The sequence below is a fragment of the Felis catus genome, chromosome D1 (assembly GCF_018350175.1).
Source record: "Felis catus isolate Fca126 chromosome D1, F.catus_Fca126_mat1.0, whole genome shotgun sequence".
In the NCBI taxonomy this organism is placed as follows: domain Eukaryota; kingdom Metazoa; phylum Chordata; class Mammalia; order Carnivora; family Felidae; genus Felis; species Felis catus.
The window spans coordinates 69,671,577-69,684,836 of NC_058377.1; the positions used below are offsets into that span (position 1 = coordinate 69,671,577).

The following is a 13,260-nucleotide window of genomic DNA, read 5'->3' on the forward strand; positions in this document are numbered from 1 at the left end:
GGTGGGGGGGGGGCGGGGGGAGTAGGCAGGGAGGGAAAGTACTTCTGGAACACCTCTATGCCCAGGGCAGGCCCCTGAAGGTTTTGGGATACAGAGATGGCCATGCAGGGGCCCTTACTGGAAGGCTTGGGGTCTTGAGGAAGCAAATCAGTAAGCATACAGCTAGTAGGGTAATCGAGGATGCCGATTCGCTAGCGTCCATATTTTCCTAAGCCACAACCTCTTATTAAGCCACGCCATCAAACACTGCCACCCTAGCGACACACTGGGGCTTCACAACGTGGCTTAACAGAGCACCATCAGCTGTCACGCCTGAGGGTAGGGGCAGGCCGGGGCAGGTGTTCACTGAGGTCCCATTTTAAAAGGGGGAAGCACTCTCTTCTTTCACAAAGCTTGTTGCCCCAGAGCCCTTAGGCCCGGCATTGCTCAGGTCCCATAAACCTCCCTGACTGGTCTGTCCGGAGGATACACTTCCCAGCCAGTGTGAGGGCTGGACGTTTCCTTCTCTGCCCTGGCTGCCAGGAAGCCCAGAGACAAACCTATTGGTTCAGGTTCTGTAGCTGTCTTGAACTAGGATTGCCTGTTCTTACTTCCCCTCATGCCTGCTCCAGGAATGCTTGGATTGGGGCTGGGGGTGGTTTTGGAGACGGGACTGGCAGTGGCGTGGTAGTCAGAAGACCCAGCATGGAGGCGGACACACTTGGGCTTCCGTCCCCACCTGCGAGCTGCGTTATCTTAAGCAAGTTAGCTTTGCCTCCTCCATCCTCACCTGGAAAATGGGGATAATGACCACAATTAACGGATGGGTTATTGTGAAGATGAAACTAGTCCAGTGTGAACATCCCTGTCCCTTCCGTCCTCCCAGATCAGGGGATCCGTCAGTGGCTCCAGGATCCCGTCTGTGCTTCCTTCGTCCTGCCTGTGTCGGTCTGCTTCGGATGGGTGAGCGATGCAGCGGTAGGAACTAGGTGACCGACTGTCCTGGTTTGTGGGGGACACGGGTTTTCTGGGAGGCAGGACTTGCGGTGCTAAAGTGGGAAGGTCTGAGGCAAACAGAAGAGTTGGTCTCCCTAGTGACACCCAGCCTCAGCCTCTCAGTGGCTCCCAGTAGCAAAGCTTTATTTCTTCCTCGTGCCTCAATCCGTCCGGGACCTCCGCGAAAGGAGGAGCCTCGCTCCGGGAAATTCCCGCTCTCGGCACAAAGGAACACGTGGTAAAGATTCTTTTAGAAAGTTGAGGCCGTCCCTTCCGCTGGCATTCATCCATCAAGGAGAACCACGTGGCAGGGCCCACACTGGGGCGTCCTGCACACTGTCCTCGCAGGGAGGGGAGGCTAACAGTTGGGACCATAATGCAAGCTACACGCCGCCTCCCCTTCTTGTAGCACGTTGGGGTCCTGGGTCAAGGAGGAGGGAAAGCAGAGAGAGACGCCTGGTCTGCGATCGGTGGTCTTCAATGCGGTCCTCCTCCTGTAGATGACATGGGTGGGTTTCTCATCCTCTCGTCGATGACCCGTGTGGGTTTCTCCGGCTTTCGGCTCACCCTGCTCTGCTCGGAGGAGCAGCTGTGTCTGCTTTTGGTGCCTAATAGTGGTTGACACCCTCACCCGTCTCAGCTGCCGAGGTGCTCTGCAGGGGCTAGCCGGGGCTGGGACTCCCCTTCCAGCCCCGTGCTCCTTTGTATGGAGCCCCTGAGAGTCTTCTTCCTGAGCTCCAAGGAGGACGAGGGCTTTGAGGGGTTACTGAGGGTACCATCAAGCTCTCTCCAAGCACACTGCACAAGTCTCTTTGTGCCTTGCTTCCTCTGACATCCGGTGAGCCTCCCCCTCCTTGGGAGTCTCCAGACTTCCTTGGAAGTCTCCAGCTCAGAAGTGGACACACATGGGGTCCCCGATTCCAGGCCAGGCTCCCCCAAGAGTGTCTCTGCCATGTGTGACTTCCATGGCAGCACCAGGGCTGGCCCGGAGCCCCCCCCCCCTTAGCAAGGACCCCTCTCACAGTTACCTGTTGTCTCTTGGAGCTCCCTCCCGGGGCTCAGTTCTCCGTCAGAAGAAATCAGCACAGAAAGAGGGGTTTTCTTTTGTTGTTTCATTCGTTGTCTTACATCTGAGAACACCTTCTTGGAGAGAAGACAGCTGTCCAAAAATACTTGTCACAGCTGCTTCAAGCTTCCTTACTTTGTCCAAGCATGCAGGAAAGGCCTTTCTGATTTTTGTTTTGCAAAATATGGTGCCAGCGTTTGTGGGAGCGTTCGTTATTTCTATAAAGGAAATTTGAGTATTGGAACAACTGATCCAGATGAGAAATTTCATATGGGCTTTGGGACGGAGAGCCTTCATCTTAAGTTTCGGAGAAGTGAGGGAAAGAGAGGGAGGTGCGGTACCCAGGGGACTCCCTAATAGTGAGATCACGGAGGCGGGGCAGAGAGTGGAGGGGCCACAGGTGTGAAGAGAAGGGTCAGAGCAGCATGGGCAGAGCCAGAAGGCCTCTCGGGGGAGCCAGAAATGTCTTCAACCTGAAGGCACTTGAAAGGAGAGCCGTTCACCAGGTGACCAATTAGTAAAGGGCAAAGCAGCGTGGGCCAGTGGAGGTCACGTGCTCTTGAGAACTTAAGTGCCTAGAGCTTTAGGCATCAGACGGGGAGGGCTGGGCGGGGCAGGAAATGCAAGCAAGCAAGCAAGCAAGCAACCAACCAACCAACCAACCAACCAACCAACCTACCAACCAACCAACCAACCAACCAACCAACCAACCTGTTGTGGAGGTTTGATGTTTCCTGGTAGGGAGTTTCTGGAAGGCTTGGGGCAGAGCAGGGGAGGAGCTACTGAAGTGTTTTAAATAAGGGGGGGATCCTACCTGTGACCACAGTATGGAGGGCCCAGGCTGGGGAGGAGAACGGCATGGAGGGAGGCAGTGGCCCATCTGTCAGAGGGCAAGCGGGGTGAGGGAAGGAGGGGCCGCCCAGGGTGGGTCCTCATCTGGGGGCTGGAGGAGAGCGTGGGACCCATGTGGGGAATCAGACCGAGCCCAGGGAAGGAGGTCCAAGAGACAACAGGTAACTGTGAGAGGGGTCCTTGCAAAGGTGGGGGGGGGGCTCCGGACGAGCCCTGGTGCCGCCATCCGAGTCACGCGTGGTGAAGACACTCTTGGAGGGTAAGTGCTTGGGCAGCACTGCCCTGGGGACTTGGTGTCCATGGGCTGTTCAGCTGAAGCTTAGGGACTAGAACCCCAAAATCCTGTCCTGCTTGTTTGCACGTGTCCAGACTGGCTACCCGGGTCAGTGAGGGTGTCTGAATCAGACCGCACAGAAGCTTAAGTCAAGAGGACAAAAGCAGCCCTATTTCTGGACGTTCAAGACCAAGGTATTCAAAGGCTGCAAGAAGTAGCCAGCAGACTGAAACCCCAGAATTTTTGCTTCAGAAAGGTCAGGAAAGGCCCACTCAAGACCTGACGTTCCCGTCTCAAGAAAGGGAATGGGAGGGCAGGTGTGGCCCTCTTCCTTTAGAGCCAGTTCCTTCTAGACGCGGGGACCACAGGCCGGAGAGGAGACCCGTCTCCTGCCATAGAAGGGCAGGGCAGCAGGCCATTTGATAACACAAGCACCTTCTCCGAATTGCCTTTCCCCTTAGCTCTAGGTGCCCAGACTCTGTACATGAACTTCCCGGGCATTTCCTGTAAACCTCTTACCTTGCCTCTAGCAGTCTCAGATATGGCCCTGTGCGCACGTGCTTTGGCTTAGTGTTTCCTGAAGGCCTGTTTTCTGTTGTTCCTTGTCTGCGCTCGGACGGCTCTTCACCTGGGAGAGAGCGGAGGCTGTCCTCAGCGGCGATGGGGCCCCGCGGCTGTGTGACCTGGGCTAGTGTCTTCGCGTCTCTCTCTGCCTCAGCCTTCTCATCGGTACAGTGAAGAAAATAGTAGCGTCTACCTCATGGTTGTTTTGGGGTGTAAATAAGTTAATCCACGTGACGCGGTGAGAACAGTGCCTGACACAGAGCCAGTAGGAGAAACGAAAAGTACAGCTAATCTTCTTTCTCTTAAAGGCACATCCGGGAATCCATGTTTAATCACTTGAAAAGCATTGTTTTTCGTAGAAAAATCTCGCCTGCCAGCTTCCTTCATGTGTCCGCAGTTGGGTTTAATAGGCAGCTGGAGGCTGGGATTGTGAGCCTCTGACCAGGAGTCGGGCGCTAGCTCCCCCGTGTCCCTTAGCCAACAGGAGATCGTTCGGTTTATTTTCCCCCAAGCGACCTGGCTGGGTGTTCTTTTCTTGTGGGCCCCACTGTAGGTTTCCAGAAGAAGCTGACTGCCGGAAAGGAAACTGCAAAACATGAAAATCGCTTTGAGGTGACCGATAAGCCCCGTGGCCCCTTGCTTCTCCCGCAGCGGATCTGAGCTTTAAGAACTCTACCTTCAGGTAATAAATCACCACCTCAACCCCCCACCTGCTGTCATTGGCAGTTCCCATGGGAGTTCTTTTTAGGAAGGGTGCTTTCTCCCAGGAGCCCTGGAACTTGGAATAGTCCACCTCAGGCTGTCATCTGGCTGTTCACAAAGAGACAGTGGGGGCTAGACGTGGCACCCCGCAACTGACCCGCAGCCCAGAAGGTCGCTGAGACCCCGAGGGTAGGACTCTACTCCTCCTTGGTCTCCTCCTACTGTCAGTAATAATGAGGATTATCATGGCAGCCACCGTTGATCTGATTAAACGATTATAACCTGCTTCTCAAGGAATACATTGGAATAACCGGGGAATTCTGAAGATCCAAAGTAGTAAGAGGGAGAAGATTTTGTTCTACCCAATATTAAAATGTATTATAAAGCCACAATAGCATAGGACTGGACTGGAAGTAACTAGGTCAAAGGAACGGAATAGGACAATAAACCAATAAAGGTGGCCTTTCAAATGACGGGTAACAGAAGGTCTGGTAAATGGTGTTGGCACAGTTATCTATCCATTGGACGGAAATAAGTTTCCAACCGTAAGTAGTGTATCAAAAATAATTTCCAAATGGATAAAGAGCTAAATAAAGTTACAAAAATATCAGTAAAGAGAGCATTTGTATTTTGGGGCTGAGAAAAGGCTTTTTTTTTTTTTTTTTAATGTCACTTTTAACTGTGCCTACAAATACTGTAAGCAAAGTTAGAAGGCCAAAAGGGGGCTGATATTTATGACATCTATGACATGCAAGAATGAATATTCCTAACATACAAACTTATTCATTCAACATCTATTGAGTTTTTTTTTAATTTTTTTTTTTTAATTTTGTTTATTTTTGAGAGAGAGAGAAAGAGAGCTCAATTGGGGGTGGGACAGAGAGAGATAGAGGGAGACACAGAATCGGAAGCAGGCTCCAGGCTCCGAGCTGTCAGCACGGAGCCCGACTCAGGGCTCGAACCCACCAACCATGAGATCATGACCTGAGCTGAAGTCGAACGCTTAACCGACTGAGCCACCCAGGTGCCCCTATTTATTGAGTTTTATGCTAGAGAGTGTTCTAGGCTACTAGGGTGTAAGCTGTGAACTAAACCAAATCATTGCCTTCTGACGCTTCTAGTCTAATGGAAAGGAAGCTAGTAAATAGATTATTGATAAGGATTGTGGGTAAAGATGAAGCAGGGTGGGGCAGTTAGAGGGGATTGGTGCTGCTGTGGACATTCAGGGAAGCTTCGCTGCCAAAGTGACATTTGAGCAGAAATAGAAAAGAGAATGGGGGAAAAGTGGTTGGATTTGGATTTTTTAAAAAAGGTTAGCTAATGGGATTTTCTAATGGATCTGGTGCAGGCTGTGAAAGGAAGCAAGGAGTTGGGATGATTTCTAGGTTTGGGGCCTGAGCATTGAGAAGGATGGAAGTACCATTGATGTGAGCATCACGAGGGGGCCTGGCCTGGGGAGGACCAGGGGTTTGGTTTGGATACTTGAGTTTGAGGTCTCTGTTGTCTATTCAAAGGGAGACATCCGGGAAACAGTCATAACTTTGGAATTGAGGAGATGTCCAGGCTTGGAGGTATATTTTTGGGAGTTCTCCTTGCGTGGATCATATTTAAAGCAATGAAAGTACACAGACCTCTTAGGGAGTGGGTATAAACACAGGAAGTGTGGTGACATTCGCAGGACCCCAATGTAGGGGTGAGAGAGGAGGAGGGACCAACAAAAGACCCCATCAGGGGACAGGTGCCCCAGTGAAGCGGAAGGGGACAATAAGAAGGTGGCCTCCCGAAAGCCGAGAGCCAATGAGGAGGGCCAGATCAGCTCCAGCAGGTGTTGGGATGGGGCACTTAGGGAGGGAATGTAGGACCAGCCACTGGATTTAGCAACGAGGAGGTCACTGGGGAACCTAAGGGGGGCTGTCTTATTGGAATGATGGGTACAAAAGCCCAATTTGAGTTGGCTTACAGCAAGTAAAAGGAAAGGAATTGGAAACGGAGAAATGAGGTAGGGACTAGAAGGGCATAGAGTTCAACAAAGCGTTTTTTTCCTCAAGAGAAGAGTTGTTGTGTTTTTTATCCAAAGGAGAGTGATCCAGTAGAGGGGGGAAAGTGGATGGTGCAGGGTCGGAGGCAGAGGGAGACTTCGGGAGTGCTGGTCTTCAGTAGTGAGAGAGGATGGAGGCCCCACCCCTCGGGGGCAGAGGGTCCTAAACAGCAGCTTGTAGGTGGGCCGTAGATGTGCTCACTTTTCTCAGTGAAGTAGAGCGGAAAGTATCAGCTGAGAGTACGGATGGGGACAAAAGAGCAGGTGTGATGTTCCCAGGAGCGGAGCAGGGGATTCCAGGGCCACCGGCAGCCCTGGCGTCAGTGGTGAGAGGTCGTTCATGGTGTGCTTTCCTTCCAGCAGGTTCAGGTGTCCAGGTGAACATGAGTTAGGAGGCCCGTCCGTACTGAAGAAAATACGGTAGCAAAGCAGGACATGAGTGGGCACAAAGGAAACCAGAGAAATGCCTGTAAACATAGGGACACCATCCGTAATCGTTTAAAAATGCAAGTAAAAACCAATGGGGATTTGTTCTCTTTCTTCAGATTGACAGGCACTCTGGTTGGGGATATAAATTACTGGAGCTCTGCTGAAGCACGGTGTTCCAGAATGTACCCCGACATACTATGTGCGGTCCCTTCTGTCATGCTTTTAGACATTTGTCCTAAGAGATCATAGCTCAGCTGCCTGGGGATAGAGCACAAAGATGTTCCCTCCAGCAGCGGCCCCGCACGTGAAAAGCTGGCCCACTCCTAACCCTGGTGCACTAATCTGTGGCCGTGACCGTCGTCGTCTTGGAAACGGCCTCACAGTCTCCCCTCTTGCTTTGCAGATGAAGCAACTTGAGCCCGGGGAGAGGGAGTGAGCGCCCGGGTCACGTGGTGTGGAGCTCGGCCCGTCCGCGGGCAGTGCGCGGCCCTCTCAACTCGGCTTGGACTTGGAGTCCCTCGCAAGGTACTTGTCAGCCTCTCTTCGGGCCGGCTGACTCCACGCTTTTGAAATGTGACTTCTCAAGGCGTTTTGCAAAGTTTTCTACAAGGTCTCTGTGTCCTCATGCAGCTTTTCCTTGCAGGGGATGTGGGGTACCACGGACAGCCGGGAAAGACGGGACAGATTTTTGCCTGGCCCGGTGAGAGGGAGGGACCATATTTTCCTGGCTCCCGAGAGAGACTTCAAGTCTGAGAAAGGATATTTTCTGCTTTCCCCTCACTTTTTCAAAAGTTGTAACAAAAACACAAAGATAACTAGGGAATCCTGTTTGCTTTATGGATTGGAAGAAAATCGAACCGTCAGGGAATAGCAGGTCCCCTCCGAGGTAGGAGCGCTGGGCGACAACTCCTAGCGTGTTGGGTTCTGCCGTAGCACGGGAGAAGCCACCCGGTTTCTCTGGGCTCTGTGTCCTCACCAGAACAGTGAGCAGGTGAACCTAAATGCTCGGCCATAACTCGTGAAGTCTGAACGACACTGTTTCCTTTCTGCCACGTCCCTGTTCCAGCTGGCTGGGTGGCAGCGGTGTTAGTGCAATACACAAGTACCCGGCCCTCCACCAGACCACCCTGGCCCGCCACCGCGTGAGAAGAGCACGTGGCAACAAACGCGCCTTTGTGCCTCCTTGTGCTAGGTCCCGACCTCCAATGGCCGACCAGAGAATGGACATTTCTTCAACAATCAGTGACTTCATGTCCCCGGGCGCCACCGACCTCCTCTCCAGCCCCCTGGGCCCCGGCGGCACGGATTGCAACCGCAAGCGGAAAGGCAGCTCCACCGACTACCAGTAAGCCCTTCAGGGTTCATGTTCCTCTGGCCAAACCTGGTGTCCGTTCCCGGAACATCGAGGGGCCATCTACCATTCCTCCCGGAAGAAGGGGTCCTCTTGGTGCAAAGGGATGGAAATGAAAGAGCCAAGTCTAGGTGGCCGCACGAGTGGCTTTTTTTTTTTTTTTCTTTCTTTCTCTTCCCCGTGGATTGTCAGCAGGAGGCGGCCTCCAGCACTGCTGAGGCACTTACGAACCCCCTCCTGTCCCCACACTGTTCCACGTCAAGGGAAAAGGAAGAACCTTAAAGCCGAGTTAGGTCTTTTACCCCTTCCTTGGTCAGCCTTGGCTCCTTTGAGCAAGCTGGCTAAGCCTATGGATGTAATCTCGGTGATTTCCAAGAGAACTTTGCCGGAGGGCCTCTCTCGGAGGAAGACCTCAGCCGCTTCATTGTGTTTGTAGAAGGAATAAGTACAGGTCCTCTCCCAAAACACTGTAGGAACACGGATACTGTCCTGAAACATTATTTAAATTAGTATGTACCTGTTATATTAAATAGTATTTTTGTTTCTTTTTAGACTTGATGACTTTTCTTTTGAGTAAGTAAATTTGCACACTTCCAGTCGACTCTTCTCTATCTGTACAAACCCCCAGGCAGTAGGGTGCTGCGTAGAACACTGAAAGGCACGTTTTGTTTTGTTGAGGCAACTGCGTGGAATCTCATCCAAATGTCCGCTTAAGAGGTTTTCTTTTGTTTAATGAGGGAAAATCTCCAAGGAGGTGTCTCCCCTACAGCAGATGTCCTTTCTGCTGAAGTTCACAGGTCGAATTTGGGGAGCACAGTGGCTGAAGGTCAGATGCCCACTAGGAGGTGCTATGATTAATATGTAAGTGACCCCAGATGATTGAGCAAGCAACCGCCCAGGGGATGGAGAGTGGGTGTGAGTACGGAGAGGGTGTAGTCACTCCCAGCAGGGAGGCCAGGAGACGCTCTCCAGGGACCACTTGTCTTAGGCAAGTGCTGATAGTCACTGGTGCCTTCTAAGACTTCTGCTCTCTCAACCTGTGGTTTCCAACCTTGTCCCCACCCGAGACCTCCAGGTTTCCCTCATGCACCCTGTTTGCAAATCTTCGATGATTCATGGAGACCCCATTAGGCACCCACGATCCCCTTCCCTGTAATTGGAATGTGCTAAAGTCTGATCGGTCAGGCGGAGCTCTCTTCACCTGGGATGATCATCTGGGCCTCCATGACCACACATGAGTCTAGACAAAAAGGGAGGGGGGGTTTCGTTTTGATCCGTGGCCTGAATGATTGCTTCTGAGCTTTAGGACTAGCTACAGAAACTCCCTGCCCATGAGGAAATCAAGGGCTCCTGGTTGGACCACTGTTCTAGAATGCCCACAGTGTGATTCAGTGCCCCTGGGAAAGTTGTTTTTGCCCTTGAGACTACATTGTTTGAAGGGCCACATCCCTCTGTTCTTAATAGGATACAAGAAAAAGAGAAGCTCAGGTGTTCGTCAGTGCCCTCCTGGTAAACTTAGGGGCTGGAGAAGGGTGTGAGCTCACCCCAGGAGGATTTGGAACTCCTTCCTTGGAGGATTTCCATCTGTTTTCTACCGAACCACAAGGTGCCCTGAAACTTGGATCTCTGGAGTCTCTGAAAGGGAGGTAGATCCCTGCTGGTGACCCAGGACCCTCAGCCCCACTCCTGCCCTATATCCCAGCTCCTCGGACCTGGGGTTCCCCACCTTGCTGAGAACCAGAACATTGGGTAGCAGTGCCTTTGAAAAGCTACCTGAGGGCTCTGCTCAGTGCTTCTTTGTGGGTACTTTGGTTTCCCCCTCTTGACCTCACCACCACCCCCAAATATATATGTATGCACACGTATATTTGAGGCTTGGTATGTTTTGCAAATGAATGAACTCCATTTATCCAGAACGATGAGGGGAATGAGGTAGTATAGTTATTTGGATACTCTGATTAAGACTTTCCATAATGCTGTGTATTCCCGATGTTCAAAATATGTTGTAAAAGATGTTAACGTGCAAACTCTTCGGAGACGACACCTAGCTTTTGCTTGATACTCTGGAGAAGCGGTCCTTGTGTAGTAGGTTCAAGTTGTCTTTGTTGGACTCTAAGTCGATAGTCAACACTGGCTATTTGAGCTTTCTGATTACTTAGTTTCTGGATAAATGAGAGCCTTCTATATTGTAAGAAACAGTTTTGTATGTCTTTGTTAACAAATAGTTATGTTCTCTCATTTTTTCAGAGAAAGCATGGACACGGACAAAGATGACCCTCACGGAAGGTACCATGAACCTAGTCATGAACTTCATCCTTTATAGCCATTTTCTTTATAGAATTACATGTTGTGTTAGTTGGTGTGGGTTTCACCCATGTCCTCGATTGGGGATAAACTAGGAGCCTCTGAGCCTGGGAGCTCAAGATGGTCTCCGCAGCCCCCAGCCCCCCAGAGTGGCTAACAGCCAAGAGCCCTCGTGTGTTGAGAGAGATGAGCAGGATTAAGCAGGGAAATGAATTCAACTGGGAAGAAAACAGAGCTGTATAACTTTGCCATTTAGTCTCCCAGGGATTGTGTTTTATCTTTTGTTTTTTTCTTCCCCCCCCCCCCCCCTCCAGGTTAGAATATACAGAGCACCAAGGAAGGATCAAAAATGCAAGGTAGGGGCACCTGGGAGGTTCAGTCGGTTAAGCATCTGGCTCCTGATTTCAGCTCAGGTCACAATCTCCTGGTTTGTGGGTTCAAGCCCCATATCCGTGCAGAGCCTCCTTGGGATTTTGTCTCCTCCCCTCTCTGCCCCTCCCCTGCTTGCTATCTCTCTCTCAAAATAAATAAAAATAAAAACCAAAAAGTATTTAAAAACAAAACCCAAAACAAGGTAAGCACGGACCCTCTTTCTCCCTGTAAACTGTCCTGGTTCTGGGCCCTCTGAGGACCGCCGAGGCGGCTCTGTGTCTGGTCCCTGTCCGTCTAAGCATCCTTTAGGAGATGCGGAAGGGGGTGGGGGCCTTGGCTTGATGTGACTGCCTGCCCCTCGCCCTCTCCATACTTCACTCGTGGCTCTCGAAGCGCGTTTCACGTGAAGGGGACTTGGGAAGTAGCAGGAAGTCCATTAAGGCTGAGGCTTTTCCTCCACCGTCTTCAGCGGGTTGCCCCTTGCTGACCGGAGGGCCCTCCCAAAGAGACCGGGCCCAGTGACTCCGCTCTTGGGCCTTGCCCCACGAAGCAGCCCATGTTGCACCGCAAGGCCAGGCGTGGGGGCTGCCTGCTCCCTCGAGGAGGTTCTCTAATTCCGTCCTTCGTCCCGTTAGCCATGCTCGCTGACCCCATCCGTGTGGGCCCTCCGCTCTCCTGCAGTAGCCCCGGGGCCATCCGAGGCTGTGTCATGACACAGAATCGGAGCTGCAGAATTGCACTCACCCGAGACCGGTAGCTTTCCCCTCTCAGCCCAGCCTTGGTGGGAGGTCCTGCTTGGTGGCCCCGTGGCTCTGGCAGCGAACTCTGTTTCCACTGCTGACGTGCCGCCACGGGGGACAGTCCCAAACGGCAGGGGTAAGCCAGTCAGGGAAAGCGTGGGTGCCCGTGAATGCGCCCTCCTGCCTCGGCAGGCAGCCACTCCCGGGAGGTGGGAGTGTGACAGCCTTCAGAGGAAGCTCCTGGGACAGATGTGGCATCTGCTGTATCTTGGTGGGGTCATCGTCGGTCCAAAGATGGCAGCGTCCGTTACCTGGTGACTCGGCCACTGAGTCTCTGACAGGCCGCACGGTGGGGTCTTCACAGACCCCAGAGATCACCCAGGGACCACAGGATCCCCCCAGTGGCTGTGCTGGAGGCTTTGCTCTTTGCACCCCCCACCCACCTCCCTTCGCTTTCCTTCTACACCCGTCTTAAAATCCAACTTGATAGAGACTAAGAGGAAAAGAAATGAGAGATGAGCAGTACAGTCAACTCTGAGAAGACATTGCTTTATGTCTCTGAATAGGAGCTAAGCATAAAAAATAGTAATACTGACCTGGCAGTGAAGCCACTTTTCTGGTGACTTCAGTAGAAAAGTCTAGTTCAAAACACTGTACAAATTCTAAAGGTGCCCCAGTCCGGCGAATGTCGAAAGCAGTTCTAACTTATTTTTGTCATCGCTTCCGTGAGGCTCGTTTTCGTTTTATAGAAATCATTTTTCCTGTTGTTGTTCAGGGAAGCTCACAGCCAGATTGAAAAGAGGCGTCGGGACAAAATGAACAGTTTTATTGACGAATTGGCGTCTTTGGTACCTACGTGCAATGCCATGTCCAGGAAATTAGATAAGCTCACTGTGCTAAGGATGGCTGTTCAGCACATGAAAACATTACGAGGTGAGACCCGGGGCTTTATTCTTCATGCCTTTGCCCACAAACTTTAGCACCCTGGCCTAGGATGTTCCCGAGTCCCCAAGGCACTGTCAGTCGTTGGCCAATGTGTAGCCTTGAGTAACAGGCGTGTAATTTCCAGCAATAGACGTGACGGGTAGAGGCTGTGCTCTGTGCACGTGTCTGCATGTGTACATGACAGTCAGGCTACACGCACGTCAAAGAGGACACTGCTGATGTCCATTTGGCATATGTGTGTGCCTGGACCCCACCCATACGGTGTGACACAGAAAAGTCCGTTTCCGTTTTGAAGAGGAGAATTCATGGCTCCTCTAAAGAGTGAGTCACTGGTTGATGGTTCTTGCTGCGTTTTACTGTCAGGGATGAACACTGATGATATTTTCATGTTCCTGGAATTTTCCCAAGCCAGAGAGACTCTTTGTGAGGGAGGCAGAATTTTCCTTCTTCTCTGAATGTGGGGCGGGTGAGAAAACAGGCAGAAATGTGGAAGTGACTTACCCAAACCACAGGAGGGATCTGCGGTGTATCGGGCAACTTCAGCGAATGCTGCTCCTGGCATTTTCCATAGCCAGTCTTGGACCACCGTCCGAGGAAATGTGAAAGCGGGTGCTTAGTCAGACCTGTGACCTGCGTGGTAAAAGACTT

General features: G+C 51.8%; 1 protein-coding gene across 19 annotated transcripts in view; it reads left to right on the forward strand.

Moving 5' to 3' along the window:
- ARNTL (aryl hydrocarbon receptor nuclear translocator like) overlaps positions 1 to 13,260 on the forward strand; it is a 169,629-nt gene that overhangs the window by 130,935 nt on the left and 25,434 nt on the right. For 8 of the 19 annotated variants that reach the window (XM_045038973.1, XM_023239582.2, XM_023239584.2 and 5 more), the window contains 7 exons: positions 4,285 to 4,413; positions 7,304 to 7,425; positions 8,093 to 8,245; positions 8,804 to 8,824; positions 10,499 to 10,537; positions 10,870 to 10,911; positions 12,443 to 12,600. In XM_045038973.1, the coding sequence (XP_044894908.1) occupies positions 8,106 to 8,245; positions 8,804 to 8,824; positions 10,499 to 10,537; positions 10,870 to 10,911; positions 12,443 to 12,600 (400 nt within the window). In that variant the 5' untranslated portion in view covers positions 4,285 to 4,413; positions 7,304 to 7,425; positions 8,093 to 8,105. Of the gene's footprint in view, positions 1 to 923; positions 943 to 3,121; positions 3,897 to 4,284; positions 4,414 to 7,303; positions 7,426 to 8,092; positions 8,246 to 8,803; positions 8,825 to 9,023; positions 9,113 to 9,715; positions 9,858 to 10,498; positions 10,538 to 10,869; positions 10,912 to 12,442; positions 12,601 to 13,260 lie in introns of those variants that run through there. The other 11 variants (XM_023239586.2, XM_023239588.2, XM_023239587.2 and 8 more) reach the window with 6 other exon arrangements.